Source organism: Triticum dicoccoides, chromosome 1A, assembly GCF_002162155.2.
Source record: "Triticum dicoccoides isolate Atlit2015 ecotype Zavitan chromosome 1A, WEW_v2.0, whole genome shotgun sequence".
NCBI lineage: Eukaryota > Viridiplantae > Streptophyta > Magnoliopsida > Poales > Poaceae > Triticum > Triticum dicoccoides.
Window position 1 is genome coordinate 495,962,493 of NC_041380.1, and position 17,190 is coordinate 495,979,682.

At 52.6% G+C, this 17,190-nt stretch overlaps 1 protein-coding gene across 2 annotated transcripts; it reads left to right on the plus strand.

The window, feature by feature from the left end:
• The first annotated feature begins 13,515 nt into the window (after nucleotides 1–13,515).
• On the plus strand, nucleotides 13,516–16,095 carry LOC119282298 (laccase-12-like). Of its 2 annotated transcripts, none has more exons than XM_037562579.1 (3): nucleotides 13,516–13,664; nucleotides 13,986–15,486; nucleotides 15,566–16,095. In XM_037562579.1, exons 1-3 carry the CDS (start codon nucleotides 13,554–13,556, stop codon nucleotides 15,763–15,765), a joined length of 1,812 nt encoding a protein of 603 aa, XP_037418476.1. In that variant the 5' UTR covers nucleotides 13,516–13,553; the 3' UTR covers nucleotides 15,766–16,095. The 2 variants fall into 2 exon arrangements, with proteins under 2 accessions (XP_037418476.1, XP_037418472.1); XM_037562575.1 differs by having other exon boundaries at nucleotides 15,606–16,095.
• Nucleotides 16,096–17,190: the final 1,095 nt, after the last annotated feature.

Here is a 17,190-nt window from a genome sequence, read left to right on the forward strand (position 1 = left end):
ACCAGGAGCAGCTGAACCAGTTTTGCGAGGAGATACGTCGCACGCTCACGCCCCTTCTCGCGCGACCGGCAAGCCGTGCACCAGCGGGGAACTTGAAGAGGTCACGAAGGAGGAGGACGCCAGTTTCTAACCCGAGGAGGAGTGCACGTCTGGCCAGGGGCGTGGGAAAAGGGTCTGCGGCGTCCAAGCAACAGAGAGTGTTGATGAGAAGACTTTGCTTGGCGAACGAATGCGAGGAGATCACAGATGAGACTCTACTCATGTATGCGGAACTCTTCTCCAAGCAGCTCACTAGCGAGCAGATCGCCGCGATCCTCGCCCTGTTTGGGTGGGACGCGTCCATCTTGCCGATGCAAGAGCAGGAGGAGCCGGTGGAGGCAGGGCATTGACTGCCAACCTTGGTGGTACGTGGGCCTTTGTGATGGCTATACAACCATATAAAATGCTCGTGTGGAATGTGCGGGGCTTGAACTCCCCGACACGGCGGAACGCTATTCTCCAAGTAGTGGCTATGGCCAACCTGGCTGTCGTTTGCTTCCAGGAAACTAAATTGGAGGTTGTAGCCCCAGAACTAGTTAGGCATTGCCTCGGTAATAGAATGGAGAACTTCTTCTACCTTCCAGCGGTGGGCACACGGGGTGGCATCTTGATTGCATGGGACGCCACCGTGGTGGCGGTGTCAAACCCGCACCAAACGAACAACACACTCACGGCACTAGTTAAGCCGATCGAGGGGGGCGAATGGTGGCTAACCGGTGTGTATGGGCCTCAGGGAAGCGAGGCCAAGGTTGAATTCATGCGGGAGCTGGTGGAGATACGTGACTTGCATGCTGGCCCATGGACGGTGGTAGGGGATTTCAACCTCTTGGTTAACCCCGAGGACAAGAGCAATGATGTGGTAAACCACAGGATGATGGCAAGGTTTCGAACTAAGCTCAACCAACTGGAGCTGCGTGAGATGTACTTGAATGGGAGAAGGTACACATGGTCCAACGAGAGGCAGCGACCCACGCTCGAGAAGATTGACCACGTCTTTACATCTAGCTGTTGGGAGGATTTGCTGATGGGTAACGTAGTAATTTCAAAAAAATTCCTACGCACACGCAAGATCATGGTGATGCACAGCAACGAGATGGGAGAGTGTGATCTACGTACCCTTGTAGACCGATAGCGGAAGCGTTAGCACAACGCGGTTGATGTAGTCGTACATCTTCACGGCCCGACCGATCAAGCACCGAAACTACGGCACCTCCGAGTTTTAGCACACGTTCAGCTCGATGATGATCCCCGGACTCCGATCCAGCAAAGTGTCGGGGAAGAGTTCCGTCAGCACGACGGCGTGGTGACGATCTTGATGTACTACCGTCACAGGGCTTCGCCTAAGCACCGCTACAATATTATCAAGGATTATGGTGGAAGGGGGCACCGCACACGGCTAAGAATATGATCACGTGGATCAACTTGTGTGTCTAGGGGTGCCCCCTGCCCCCGTATATAAAGGATCAAGGGGAGGAGGCCGGCCGGCCCCTATGGCGCCAAGGAGGAGTCCTCCTCCTAGTAGGAGTAGGACTCCTACTAGGAGGGGGAAAGAAGTGGGGAGGGAGAAGGAAAGGAGGGGCGCCGCCCCCCCTCTCCTAGTCCAATTCGTACCAGGGGGGAGGAGGCGCGCGGCCCACCTTTGGCTGCCCCCCTCTCTCTCCACTAAGGTCCATATGGCCCATTACTTCTCCCGGGGGGGGGGGGGTTCCGGTAACCCTCCGGCTCTACGGTTTTCTCCGAAATCACCCGGAACACTTCCGGTGTCCGAATATAGCTGTCCAATATATCAATCTTTATGTCTCGACCATTTCGAGACTCCTCGTCATGTCCGTGATCACATCCGGGACTCCGAACTAACTTCGGTACATCAAAACTCATAAACTCATAATATAACTATCATCAAAACCTTAAGCGTGCGGACCCTACGGGTTCGAGAACAATGTAGAGATGACCGAGACACGTCTCCGGTCAATAACCAATAGCGGAACCTGGATGCTCATATTGGCTCCTACATATTCTACGAAGATCTTTTATCGGTCAGACCGCATAATAACATACGTTGTTCCCTTTGTCATCGGTATGTTACTTGCCCGAGATTCGATCGTCGGTATCTCAATACCTAGTTCAATCTCGTTATCGGCAAGTCTCTTTACTCGTTCCGTAATACATCATCTCGCAACTAACTCATTAGTTGCAATGCTTGCAAGGCTTAAGTGATGTGCATTACCGAGAGGGCCCAGAGATACCTCTCCGACAATCGGAGTGACAAATCCTAATCTCGAAATACGCCAACCCAACATGTACCTTTGGAGACACCTGTAGAGCACCTTTATAATCACCCGGTTACATTGTGACGTTTGGTAGCACACAAAGTGTTCCTCCGGCAAACGGGAGTTGCATAATCTCATAGTCATAGGAACATGTATAAGTCATGAAGAAAGCAATAGCAACATACTAAACGATCGGGTGCTAAGCTAATGGAATGGGTCATGTCAATCAGATCATTCAACTAATGATGTGATCCCGTTAATCAAATGACAACTCTTTGTCCATAGTTAGGAAACATAACCATCTTTGATTAACGAGCTAGTCAAGTAGAGGCATACTAGTGACACTCTGTTTGTCTATGTATTCACACATGTATTATGTTTTCGGTTAATATAATTCTAGCATGAATAATAAACTTTTATCATGATATAAGGAAATAAATAATAACTTTATTATTGCCTCTAGGGCATATTTCCTTACGGCGATGGGATCGGCTGTGTTCGATCATTGCCCCCTGCTGGTTGATTTACACGCAGACTTCACGATGGGCAGGAGGTTCCGCTTTGAGGCCTTCTGGCCAAAGGCGGAGGGATTCTTAGACGTAGTGGACACGGCTTGGCATTCGGTGCCCGGGACGGGAAACCCTTTTGTCGCGTTGGATAATAAACTGGGGGCCACCGCCAAGGCCCTTCAACGATGGAGCGATAAGTGGATTGGTAACGCTAAGCTGCAAACCTTGATCGCCCTTGAGGTCATTGCGAGGTTGGATCAAGCCATGGATAACAGAATGCTCTCGGCTGAGGAGCACGGCTTACGCAGAGTGTTGAAGAGGAAGCTGCTCGGTCTGGCTTCATTGCAACGTATGATTGCGAGGCAGCGATCCCAGATGCTGCAACTGAGGGATGGAGAAGCAAACACGGCATATTTTCACCGGCAGGCGTGCCATAGACAGCGGAAGAACGCCATTTTGTCGTTGCATGCGAATGGCTGCATGCTATCCGGTCAGGACGAGATTGCGGAGGAAGTGGATGCATATTATTCCAGCCTCTTTGCGTCGGCACCGGATAGGGATTTTGCGCTGAACATGGATACTTTGGGATTGCCGGTGCGTGACCTCTCGCACCTTGAGGCCCCGTTCACACACGAGGAGGTGGAGAAAGTGGTGAAAGGGATGCCACTCGATAAGGCGCCGGGACCGGACGGATTTACGGGGCGCTTTTATGCCTCGTGCTGGCATATTATACGGGACGACATCATGCGGGCAATGGACCATTTTTTCCGTGGAGACATGCGGGGGCTGCCTTCAATCAATAAGGCGATAGTCACACTTCTGCCCAAGAAGATGGGAGCGATGGAGATTAAGGACTACAGACCGGTGAGCCTCATTCATGGGGCAATCAAGATTTTCGAGAAGGTCCTGGCAACAAGGCTAGCGGCGGAACTACCGCATCTCGTGGGCAACCATCAAAGTGCGTTTGTGAGCGGGAGGTCTCTCCATGACAACTTCATGTTGGTTCAGTGCACGGCTAGGCGCCTGCACGCTCTGCGGGAGCCCACGGTGCTCCTGAAGTTGGACATCGCTAAGGCCTTCGACACCATTCAATGGCCGTTCCTACTGGAAGTGCTGGAGCACATGGGCTTTGGAGGAAGATGGCGAGCTTGGATTTGGGGCATTCTTTCCACGTCGTCCATGCGGATTGCGGTGAATGGGGTGCCCGGTGACACGATCTTCAACTGCTGCGGGCTCCGCCAGGGAGACCCGGTATCCCCAATGCTATTCATCTTGTGCATGGAACCGCTGCATCGGCTGTTCCTGAAGGCCACGGCAGTTGGTATCCTCACCCCCCTGGCACGTCGTGGACTACGGCAACGGATTTCCATGTTTGCGGATGATGTGACCATCTTCATCAGGCCAGAGCGGAGGGACTTGGTAGCCTGTGATTTGATCCTGCGCGCCTTCAGTCAGGCTGCTGGTCTGCTTGTCAACATGGCAAAAAGCGCAGCACTTCCCATCCGATGCTCTAAGGAGCAGCTGACTCTTGTGTGTGACACGCTTGGGTGCCCTGCCGCCGCCTTTCCATGCAAATACTTGGGCCTCCCGCTCTCCCTCGGGAAGCTCACGGTGGCGCAACTGCAAGGGCTCGTGGATCAGTTGGCCATGCGCGTGCCGCACTGGAAGGCGGCGACCCTACCCAAGAGCAGTCGTGCATTACTGGTACAATCGGTGCTATCTGCCATACCGATCCATACCATGCTGGCTCTTGGCTTGCCACCGAGGACCATCGTCGCGATGGTTAAGATTTGCCGAGGATTTTTGTGGGCCGGCAAGCCGGATGCAGGCGGAGGCGCCTGTGCGGTGGCCTGGAACCGGGTTTGCACGCCTAAGTGGTCTGGTGGGCTTGGCATCCCCGACCTGGCCTGGACGAATGTGGCGCTTCAAACCAGGTGGTTATGGGTAAAGAGAGTGGATCGCGACAGGCCCTGGGCGGAGTTCTCCTTTTCAGTGCCAAAGGAGGCCAAGCAGCTTTTTCAGGCAGCAGCCAGAGTGACTGTGGGGAACGGGCGCGACACGCTGTTTTGGGAGGATCGTTGGCTCGACGGCTATCGGATTCAAGAGCTCGCACTGCGCGCATACGGCTCAGTCACGACAAGGATCAGAGGGACACGGACAGTTTTTGAGGCTGTCGCGCACGGTCGGTGGGCCACGGACATAGGGCCTATTGGCGACATGGCCGGGATCGAGGAGTATATGAGCATCTGGCTCGGGATTGGGGAGGTGCAGCTCCAGGAGGAAATTGTGGACTCCTTCTCCTGGTCTTGGGAGAGGAGTGGCGAGTTCTCGGCCCGATCGGCCTACGCGGCTCGATTTGCCGGACGACAGGTGTCCCCCACGGCGGCTTTCACTTGGCGTTCGAAGGCTCCACTCCAATGCCGTTTCTTTGCATGGTTAGCAATCATGAACAGGTGCTGGACGTCGGACAGATTGGCGAGGCGAGGGCTACCACACCAAGACGCCTGCCCATTTTGCGATCAGCACGACGAAACGATCGGCCACCTACTTGTGGAGTGTGTGCTGGCACGGGAGGTTTGGGCCCGCATCTTCTCGGCCTTCAACATGCCAGCGGGTGCGCCGCAGGCAGGAGAGACACTGCAGGACTGGTGCACTAGGCACGGCTCGCCCGGGCGTAACGCGAAAACAATCCACACCGTATGTCTGCTCACCCAGCGGGAGCTATGGAAGCACAGGAACACCATAGTGTTCGACGGGGCGAATGTAAGCGTTACACGCCTTATGGACCGAATAGGAAGCGTGAGTAGAGCTTGGATGCAGGCGGGCATTTTGAGAGGAGACCTGGCAGCGGCCTTCATAGGGGCACCGGAGTGGGCACACGGCGAGTAGTCGGTTTAGTGTGTAGGCGGATGGCGATGAAACGCCGGTAAGGATGTAATATAACTGTGGAGGGCTCTTCCCCTTTCTTCTTTAATATATGATACGCACACTCGTGCGTATTTGAGAAAAAAAAGTAGTGTAATTCAACGCAGCGTAGTCATAGCCTTTTTTATTTATGATGAGGGAACATAACCGTAGCATCCTGTCAATCTACCTTCGCTGGACACCACATTATCACATGTAGCCAAGTAGGGGTTGTACGCGTTCTCCAGTAAAAGAGTTGTCGAGTGGGTGCATTGCTGCTACCAGACAACGACTAGCGAGTATTAATAGTAGTGGACGGACGCTATCTGAATCTGATTAGATTGCATCTACTGTGCATCTATTCCATGCACGTACACGCGCTGAAAAGCGGCTCGGAGAAAGGCGGCTGGAAAGGCAAAAGGGAAGAAGATGCATGGCGCGGCGAGCAAGCAAGGCCGGGTTGGGTTGGGTTGGGTTGGGTCAGCCATCCCCTTCCGCGCCCGCCCAGCCCCAGCCCATGGGAGGAGAGGAGGCTTGGAAGAGGAGGAAAAGGCACGAGCGTGGCCGTGTGAGTACCGGCTAACCATCACGCACACGGAGCAGGACCCTTATCTACCCAGCCCGCCCCCGTCCCTCTCTCGACCGATCGCAGTATCCATCCATCTCCGTTGGGAGTTCAGAATGTTTGTCTGCAACAGCACAAAAGCGCAAAGCCGCGGCCACGGGACCAGCAGCAGACAAACATGTATCACCTTCCTCCCCTCCGATCTGCTCACGAAGCCCCTTTCGAGTTGCTTGCGTGCAGTCGCTTGGCATGGAAGCTGGGGTTAGCTGGAGGAAAAGTTGCAACGGACCCGACCTTGGAGCGGGAGGTGCAGTGCACTCGCGGTCACTGGCCGGCTAGATCGTGTCTGAGCTTTAGCTCGCCCAGTCCGCCTCCCGTCTCTTCTCAAAAGGGAAGGTTCAGTTCAACCACTGCTGATTTAACGCACTCTCTATTAGGGTTAGGTGGGAGCTAGCCAAAAGGAATCTGTTAATAAAACCTCTCGTCTGTCAATTTTGGTCAATAAATGTTAGACTGTATTTACATGTGTATATTGTAACATTATATATCACCTCATTATATATATATATGTGATAGGCCACCCCTAGAGGGTTGTGCCGGTTCCCCCCAAAGCCTATTGTCTTACATGGTATCACGCTAGGTTACGTCCGCTTCCGCCTAAAAACACTAAACCGCCGCCGCCGCCGCCGCCGCGCCCGCCGCCGCCATCGCCCGACTGCCATGACGTCCGCCGCTGCGTCCGGCTCCACCGCCACCGGTTTTCTGCCGGCCTCCCTCGCGGCACTTCTCTCGAGGTCGCTGGATGCCGCCTCCCTTCAGGCGCTGATCGGGACACGGAGCGTCGGCTCCCTCTTCGCGCTCCCGCCGGCTGCTACTTCGCCCGGGCAGGCGCTTGTGGCCCACACCACCGCCGCCCCGTCAACCGCGGCTGTCGCGCCCTCGGCCACTGCGCCGCTGGTGGCGGAGGACATGGCGCTGGCAGGCTTCGCGGCGTCAACCGCGGCCATCGCGCCCTCTGTCACCGCGCCGGCTGCCCCTCCGACTGTCTCCACGGTGTTCTCACCTCAGCCAGTCTCCTCGATGGGATCGCAGCCGCCGCCGCCGTTTCACTTCGGCCATCTCATCACCATCAAGTTGTCGTCGGACAATTACATCTTCTGGCGCGCGCAGGTTCTTCCGCTTCTTGGGAGTCACTACCTGCTTGGCTATGTCGACGGCTCTCTCCCTTGTCCTTCTGCGCTGGTTGACAACGTGCATGGTCCGGTCTATAATCCGGCTCACCGTGTCTGGACAGGGCAGGATCAGGCGAACCTCTCCTCCATCCAGGGGTCGCTCTCTCCGGCCGTTGCTGGGCTTGTTGTCTTCGCCAAGACGTCCCACAAGGCATGGACTATTCTTGAGCGCTCGTTTGCGGCACAGTCGCAGGCTCGTGTATCTGGGCTCCGTCGCCAACTTGGGGAGTGTCAGAAGCTTGACTCCACCGCCACTGAGTTCTACAACAAAGTCAAGAGTCTCGCCGACACGCTGGCCTCCATTGGACAGCCCCTCACCGACTCCGAGTTCAACTCGTTTATTGTCAATGGTCTTGATGAGGAGTATGACGCCCTAGTCGAGATCATCAATGAGAGGGGCAACTCCACGCCCATGCCAGCACACGAGGTCTTTTCACGCCTCCTGCTTACTGAGCAACGAGTCGAGACGCGCCGATCCAGGGGCAACGGCGCCCTCTCGGCAAACGCCGCCACCAAGGGTGGTCGCTCCTCTGCTTCATCCAGGGCTCCTTCGGGGCAGTCACCACCACCCGCCTTGGCCCCTCCTCCTACTGCGACGCTACCAGGGGCTGGCGGTCCACGTGTGTGCCAGCTTTGTGGTCGCGATGGGCACTGGGCCTCGAAGTGTCACAAGCGCTTCCAGCGGGGTTTTCTTGGTCTTGGCAATGACGGGAAGGATACACGCAACTTTGCTCGTCAGGTCGCCATGGCTGATCGTCCGCCGCCGCAGAAGCCACAGGGACACACTCAGTCCTACTCCATTGATCCCCACTGGTACATGGACTCTGGGGCGACAGAGCACCTGACCAGTGAGATGGGGAAGCTTCACACTCGTGAACCCTACCATGGCTCCGACAAGATCCACACCGCCAATGGAGCAGGTATGCACATCTCTCATATTGGTCAAGCATCACTTCTCACTAGACATGCCAATAGGAGTCTTCAACTTCGCAATGTTCTTCGAGTTCCATCTGTGACACGTAATCTTCTTTCAGTTCCTAAACTCACTCGTGATAATAATGTGCTTTGTGAATTTCATCATTTTAATCTTTTTATTAAGGATTGGGGCACGAGGGACATTCTTCTTAGTGGGCGGCTCTGCCAAGGTCTCTATCGTCTGGAGCATCCTGGCGTCGCTCGCGTCTTCAGTGGAGTTCGGGTATCTCCGTCACAGTGGCATGCTCGTCTTGGTCACCCGGCCACACCTATTGTCCGGCATGTTTTGCGTCGTCATGAGCTTCCTAGTGTGTCTAGTAATAAAGATGTAGCAGTGTGTGATGCTTGTCAGCAGGGGAAGAGTCATCAACTTCCTTTTTCGGAGTCCAGTCGTGAGGTGAAACATCCTTTAGAACTTGTGTTTTCAGATGTATGGGGTCCTGCTCAGACTTCTGTTAGTGGTCATAATTATTATATCAGTTTTGTTGATGCTTACAGCCGCTTTACCTGGCTTTATCTTATCAAACGTAAATCTGATATGTTTGACATTTTTGTTCAGTTCCAAAAACATGTTGAACGCCTTCTCAAGCACAAAATTGTTCATGTTCAGTCGGACTGGGGTGGCGAGTATCGCAACCTCAACTCCTTCTTTCAGTCGCTTGGGATCACTCACCGTTTAGCATGTCCACATACACATCAGCAGAATGGTTCAGTAGAACGTAAGCATCGTCACATTGTTGAAGCTGGTCTGACTCTTTTGGCCCATGCATCTGTTCCGTTTCGTTTTTGGAGTGATGCTTTCACCACTGCATGTTTTCTCATCAATCGTACTCCCACTCGTGTTTTGAATATGAAGACTCCCATTGAAGTTCTCCTTAATGAACAACCGGACTACACCTTTCTCAAGGTGTTTGGGTGTGCTTGCTGGCCCCATCTCCGTCCATATAACAAGCGTAAGCTCGAGTTTCGTTCCAAGAAGTGTGTTTTTCTTGGTTATAGCTCTCTTCATAAAGGATACAAATGTCTTCATGTTCCCACTAATCGTGTCTACATCTCTCGGGATGTTGTATTTGATGAGCATGTTTTTCCCTTTGCCAAACTCCCTGTGTCCACTACCGAGCCACCTGTCATGCATTCATCCTCTGTTGCTTCTGACCAATTTGATGATGTTGCATATTCTCCTCTATTGTTGCCTAACCATGGTGCAGGCACTGGTCGTGGGGCTCGTTTGGAGATTCTGGAAGCGCCATCTTCTTCTTCGTCGCCATCGCCTTCATCCTCGGCACCTTCTGTTGTGCATGAGGAGCACATGGCGCCCCTGCATGGCCTCGGTTTCCGTGCTCATGCACGACCGCTCGACGTCCTGGCCCGGTCGCCTCTGGCTTCTGGGCTGCCTTCGCCATCGTCGCGCCCTGCAACCCCGCCGACTGGGCTGGCCTCCTCGGTCCCCGTCTCGCCCAGGGCGTTGGGGCAGTCATCACCAGGCCTGGCCTCGCCCGCCCCTGCCTCGCCCAGGTTGTCTGGGCCCTTCTCACCAGGGCCGGCCTCGCCTGCTCTCGCCTCGCCAAGGCCGTCTGGGCCGGTGTCACCGGAGCTGGCCTTGCCCACCCTCGGTTCGCCCATGGCCTCTGAGCCCCTGTCGTTGGGCCAGTCTTCGCCATGCAGCCCGGAGTCGTCTGTCCCGAGCTCGCCTGAGGTGATTCCTGCATCTCCGGCGACCGTCACGTCTCCGTCACCTTTGCCTCCGCCGGCTCCTGCTGCTGCTCTACGTCCACATACGCGCAGTCGGAGTGGCATTTTTCAGCCTAAGCAACGTCACGATGGCACAGTTGCTTGGTTAGCGGCGTGCATGTCTGCTGCTCTCGCAGATCCATCCTCTGAGCCACGCACGTATCAAGCTGCTATGCGCATTCCTCATTGGAGAGAGGCCATGGAGCAGGAGTATCAAGCGCTTCTTCGCAATCAGACATGGACTCTTGTTCCTCCACAATCACGGGTAAATGTCATTGATTCCAAATGGGTTTTCAAAGTGAAGAGGCATTCTGATGGGTCCATTGAGCGCTATAAGGCTCGTCTGGTTGCTCGTGGATTTCGACAGCGTTTTGGACTTGACTATGAAGACACCTTCAGTCCAGTGGTCAAGCCTACTACCATCAGACTTCTTCTCTCTCTGGCTGTTACTCGAGGTTGGTTTCTTCGTCAGCTTGATGTTCAAAATGCTTTTCTTCATGGTGTCTTGGCGGAGGAGGTTTACATGCGCCAGCCTCTGGGTTTCTCTGATCCGGATCGCCCTGATCATCTCTGTCGTCTGTCCAAGGCAATTTATGGTCTGAAGCAGGCTCCTCGTGCTTGGCATGCTCATCTTGCAATGGCTCTTCGTGCTCATGGTTTTGCATCATCAACTGCTGACTCCTCATTGTTTCTTCTTCAAAGGCCTGAGGTTACTATGTACTTGTTGGTCTATGTAGATGATATCATTTTGGTCAGTTCCTCTCAGTCGGCTGCTACTGCGCTTGTTCGCTCACTTGGTGCTGATTTTGCGGTCAAGGACCTTGGGAAGCTTCATTACTTTCTTGGTGTAGAGGTTACTTCTCGTGCTGCTGGCCTTGTTATGACGCAGAAGAAGTACTCTCTGGATTTGTTGCAGCGAGCTGGGATGCTTAAGTGCAAACCGACGACTACACCCATGTCTACCACTGATAAGCTCAATGCTGTTGATGGTGTGCTTCTTTCTTCTTCTGATGCGACCGAGTACCGGAGTATTGTTGGTGGGCTCCAGTACTTGACGATCACGCGACCAGACATTTCCTATGCTGTTAACCGAGTCTGCCAGTATCTGCAGTCACCCCGTGACACTCATTGGTCTGTTGTTAAGCGGATTTTGCGCTATATTCGTTTCACGGTGGCTCATGGTTTGCATATTCGGCCGTATGACTCTGGTTGTCTTTCAGCATATTCTGATGCAGACTGGGCTGGCAATCCGGATGACAGGCGATCCACGGGGGGTTATGCTGTCTTCTTTGGCTCTAACCTGATTGCCTGGAGTGCTCGGAAACAGGCTACTGTCTCGCGTAGCAGTACTGAGGCTGAGTATAAGGCTGTGGCCAATGCCACATCAGAGATTATCTGGGTACAGTCCTTGCTTCAGGAGTTAAGTATACCCCAATCACAGCCTCCTGTTCTTTGGTGTGATAACATCGGTGCTACATACCTTTCTGCAAATCCAGTATTCCATGCCCGAACGAAACACATTGAAGTTGACTATCACTTTGTGCGTGAACGTGTCTCTCAGAAGCAACTACAGATCAAGTTTATTTCTTTCAAGGATCAACTTGCTGACATCTGCACCAAGCCATTGCCTTTGCCACAGTTTGAGACTTGCAGGCGCAATCTTACCCTTCTAGATTCATTAGAAAGTGGCTAAGATTGAGGGAGGGTGTTAGACTGTATTTACATGTGTATATTGTAACGTTGTATATCACCTCATTATATATATATGTGATAGGCCACCCCTAGAGGGTTGTGCCGGTTCCCCCCAAAGCCTATTATCTTACAATAAACCAAACCATTATTTCTTCTAGACAAGTCAACTGGCAATGTACTCCTGTTTTTTTTAGAAAAAAAAACTGGCAATGTACTAGTGTCTCTTCTGTTCATCGCACTTTTTTGTTTCAATTGCCTACTTGGTGGATATACAATATAGTTGGTTCGATGCTAAAAGTTGACATGCCAATATTTGGCTTGTGATTGGTTGGCTACCAACTACATTGCCAAACTCATAAAAAGTTGCCAGCTTTTATTAACTTTGATTTTGCCAGATGTTGGCGTCAAACCAATTAGGCTAACACTACGGTATTCTACTTGATCAGCTATATCTTCGGTTTCTAAACATATTTCCATTTTCTTTTTCTTTTGAAAAGGAGGTTGAACCCCTGACGTTTTCATCATTGCGATGCATACGATCATTTTTAAATTAATATTAAACAGAGTAGAACAAAGACAACCACTTCCGAATCATTACAAGATATGAGATTAACTGAGTCATCTTCTTTCGCAACAGTCCCTTTAAGAAGGATAAATGTCCTCATGTCATTGTTGCCATGTCCGATCGGAGACGGTCTGGACAAGAATTTTTTTTTTTTACTAACGTCTGGACAAGAATTTTCATCCTAATTACCAAGACCAACCAGTGAAGAAGGTTAAGACAACAACAAGTAGACAACACACTTAACAGGGTAACGACGTAAGCTCGTCGCCAGTGAGCCTGGACAACAAAAGCCAGGACAATAATTGTTGACCCCGACATGACGCGGTGATTTTGACGACAGATGGTACGATAGCTCCATTCGATGGTACTCCATGTCAGACAGAAAGGCACCGGTGGGACGAACGTCTTTCCACCTTATATTACGATAATTACGGGAGATGAATTCCTGCATTTAATTATCGTCCTACCTACAGGAGTACGTGCTACAGCACAAATGCATGTACATAACATAAACACGACAGCCTCGAGTTCGTCCTTTGGGCGGAGTATTATAAATGCCGTGCTTGGTACATGCCGGAAGCAAATCGTGCGTGACAAGCAAGGAACGAGCAAGAGCAGTAGTTGTCTAGCCTAGCTTAAACAAGAGAACACAGCTCATAGGTATGGAAGATCAGCAGCAGGTTGACTTTAAGTTGGCCACACTCCAAAGCTACAAGTCCATGTAATATGCGTGCATGGGCCAGCCCCGTACGTCCAACTGCCGCCAGCCGCGACGTCGAGCCCAACCCCGGCGTGCATGCCCCCCATGCTCATCATCATCATCATCTTCATCTTCATCGTCGTCGTAAATCCAAGCACAAAGCACACCCACCAAACGGTCGAAAGTAACTGAACAGCACGGAAAACAAAAGCTATTTGGTTGCTTTGGCCCCACTCATCGTGCATAGATATCTCATCGACCAATGGTTTCCCAGGTGGCCAGGTATATATAGAGAACCCGAGCAACTCCATTGCAATCACCAAGCAGAGCTAGCAGAGCCCCACTCGACACCAGAGAGGAAGCAGCTAGCAATGGCCGTCCCCAGCTCGCCGTCCCTTCTCCTCGTCGCGGCGATGGTCCTCTGCGCCGCGACGACGCCGGGCGCCGCCCAGGCCGTCACGACGAGGAAGTACCACTTCGATGTAAGTGTGTCCATACATACATGCATGATGCATATGTACATGTGTACAGCTACATCAATTATTATTAAAAAAAATCCTATTCCTACGTGAAATCCCTACGCAAACATTTACGTACTACTAGTTGTTTTTTTAGATTGCCGTCTGCTGTTGAGTGTTGTACGTAACAATTCCATCAAACTTTTACGTGTGAATTGCACTGCTCTGCAATTATCATTGAGGTTGTTGCAAGCAGACATGCACGCGTGCCGATCGACCGTGCAAGCAGGGCGGCTAACCGGCGACGTACTGACCCTAATGGCGAAATGCATGGCGCGTACGCAGGTGGGAATGACGAGCGTGACGCGGCTGTGCGGCACCAAGAGCATCGCGACGGTGAACGGGCAGTTCCCGGGGCCGACGCTGTTCGCGCGGGAGGGCGACCACGTGGAGGTCAACGTGGTCAACAACTCGCCCTACAACATGAGCATCCACTGGCACGGCGTGCGGCAGCTGCTCAGCGGCTGGTACGACGGGCCCTCCTACGTCACGCAGTGCCCGATCCAGCCGGGCCAGAGCTACGTCTACCGCTTCCAGATCGTCGGGCAGCGGGGCACGCTCTGGTGGCACGCGCACATCTCCTGGCTCCGCGCCACCGTGCACGGGCCCATCGTCATCCTCCCGCCCGCCGGCGTGCCCTACCCGTTCCCGGCGCCGGAGGCCGAGGTGCCCCTCATGTTCGGCGAGTGGTGGCGGAACGACACCGAGGCCGTCATCGCCCAGGCGCTGCGGACCGGCGGCGGGCCTAACGTGTCCGACGCCTATACTATGAATGGACTCCCCGGCCCGCTCTACGCCTGCTCGGCCAAGGACACGTTTAGGTTGAAGGTGAAGCCTGGCAAGACGTACATGCTCCGGCTCATCAACGCCGCGCTCAACGACGAGCTCTTCTTCGCGGTGGCAAACCACACGCTCACCGTCGTCGACGTCGACGCGCTCTACGTCAAGCCCTTCGCCGTCGAGACCCTCATCATCGCGCCCGGCCAGACCAGCAACGTGCTCCTCACCGCCAAGCCGGCCTACCCCGGCGCCAGGTACTACATGCTGGCCCGCCCCTACACCAACACGCAGGGCACCTTCGACAACACCACCGTCGCCGGCATCCTCGAGTACGAGCATGATGACCCCGCCACCGGCAAGAGCCTGCCCATCTACAGGCCGACCCTGCCGCAGATCAACGACACCAGCGCCGTGTCCAACTACACCGCCAAGCTGCGCAGCCTGGCGAGCGCCGCGTACCCGGCGGCCGTGCCGCAGGCGGTGGACCGGGAGTTCCTCTTCACCGTCGGCCTCGGCACCCACCCGTGCGCGCCGGGCTCCCCCGTGAACGGGAGCACGTGCCAGGGCCCCAACGGGACGGCCCGGTTCGCGGCGTCCATCAACAACGTCTCCTTCGTGCTCCCGACCACGGCGCTGCTGCAGTCGCACTACACCGGGATGTCCAAGGGCGTGTACGCCTCCGACTTCCCCTTCGCGCCGCCGCGCCCGTTCAACTACACGGGCACGCCGCCCAACAACACGAACGTGATGACCGGGACCAAGGCGCTGGTGCTGCCGTTCGGCACCGCCGTGGAGCTGGTGATGCAGGACACCAGCATCCTCGGCGCCGAGAGCCACCCGCTGCACCTGCACGGCTTCAACTTCTTCGTCGTCGGCCAGGGCTTCGGCAACTACGACCCGGCCAAGGACCCCGCCAAGTTCAACCTCGTCGACCCCGTCGAGCGCAACACCGTCGGCGTCCCCGCCGGCGGCTGGGTCGCCATCCGCTTTCGCGCCGACAACCCAGGTCCGTTCGCACATATGCATGCATACATGGAGCTTGAATCCTCATTCATTAGCGCATGTACATGTACTGTGTCGATCAAAGCTAACTGCTCATATGGACATATGCATTGCTTCTCGCAGGTGTATGGTTCATGCATTGCCATTTGGAGGTGCACATGAGCTGGGGGCTGAAGATGGCGTGGCTGGTGCTGGACGGAAACCTTCCGAACCAGAAGCTCCCGCCGCCGCCGGCGGATCTCCCGAAATGCTAGACATGATTACCAAGATCGATCGTCGGTGAAGAAGATTGGTCGATCGCTTCATTGCTTCGCTTCCGCCTCACTTTGTTATCCGCAAGCTTTTGCTCTCGCGTGTCCAGCAAGTTCGTCGTGATTATGTCCAATATAGTGATGTGTTCTTTTTTACACTATAATTCATTTTTCAGGCGATTCGCCGTGCTTGTTGTATGCACTTTATTAATTGCCACGGTGTTGTGAGGAGTTTTCTTAATTGGCTGGGCTTCTTTGTAAGTTGTAACCGAAAGCTTGTGTGTGCCTTTTTTTTTCTATCTGTATGTATCTGCAGTGTATTTTTCGAAATAAAGCCTAGATATGTTCATTGTCACGATAAATTTTGTTTGCACACTCTATTAGGAGAGCATTTTTTGAAGTTTATGGGCATTAGCTATTTAACAAGGGACTGTCTATTTGACATTTGACTGTTTTTCAATTCGAAAACAGTCAAATTTCCCGATCAATCAATAGACTACACCTGTATGAGTAGGAAAATCACCAAAGAGCAAAAAGAACGTCTAAATGGACCGGGTAAACATCTGACCCGGTTCTTCCTGGACAACAAACCTCCCTCCTGATCAGGGACCACATAGCACATGCCAACAAGCTGGGTGCAAACGCCTGCAGTCCCATAATTGTACTGAAAATAGACAAAATTACACTAACAAAACTGGACTTAATTATACTAAAAATAGACAAAATTACTGTGCAAACTGGGTGCAAAAACAGGCTAAAAATACGCTGACAAAACCATTCAAAATCCTATAACAAACCACACTGGAATTATTGGATACGCTACACTGTAATGTTGGGATAAATTAAATTGTAAGTACATTCAAATTACACTATAAAACCACTAAAATACACTGGAATTGATGGATAAATTATACTTAAAAGTCTGTAATGTTGGGATGAACTACACCGTAATTACAATCAAAATAGCACTGTAAAATACACTCGAAATCACACTGGAAAAAAGGTAAATTACACTGTAAATCTGGAACAATTATACTATAAGACTAGGACAAATTATACTGCAATAGTGAGATAAAATGTAGATTATACTGTAAGACTAGGACAAATTACACAGCAATACTAAGATAATTTTAATCAATGGGTCTGTCACATACAGATCCGTAAGTATTTTGCGAATTCTATGTCTACAATGCTATGCAAGGAGCTACTCTAGCTAATTGCTCCCACTTTCAATATGTAACTTTTTACGACGAACCTTTTGTCACCTCCATAATCGAGAAATATTTCCTTATTTCACTAAGGATAATTTTGACCAATGTCCAGTGATCTACTCTTAGATCATTATTGTACTCTCTTGCTTAACAGAGTGTAGGGTATGCAATAGATCTGGTACACATCATGGCATACTTTATAGAACATATGGCTGAGGCATAGGAAATGACTTACATTCTCTTTCT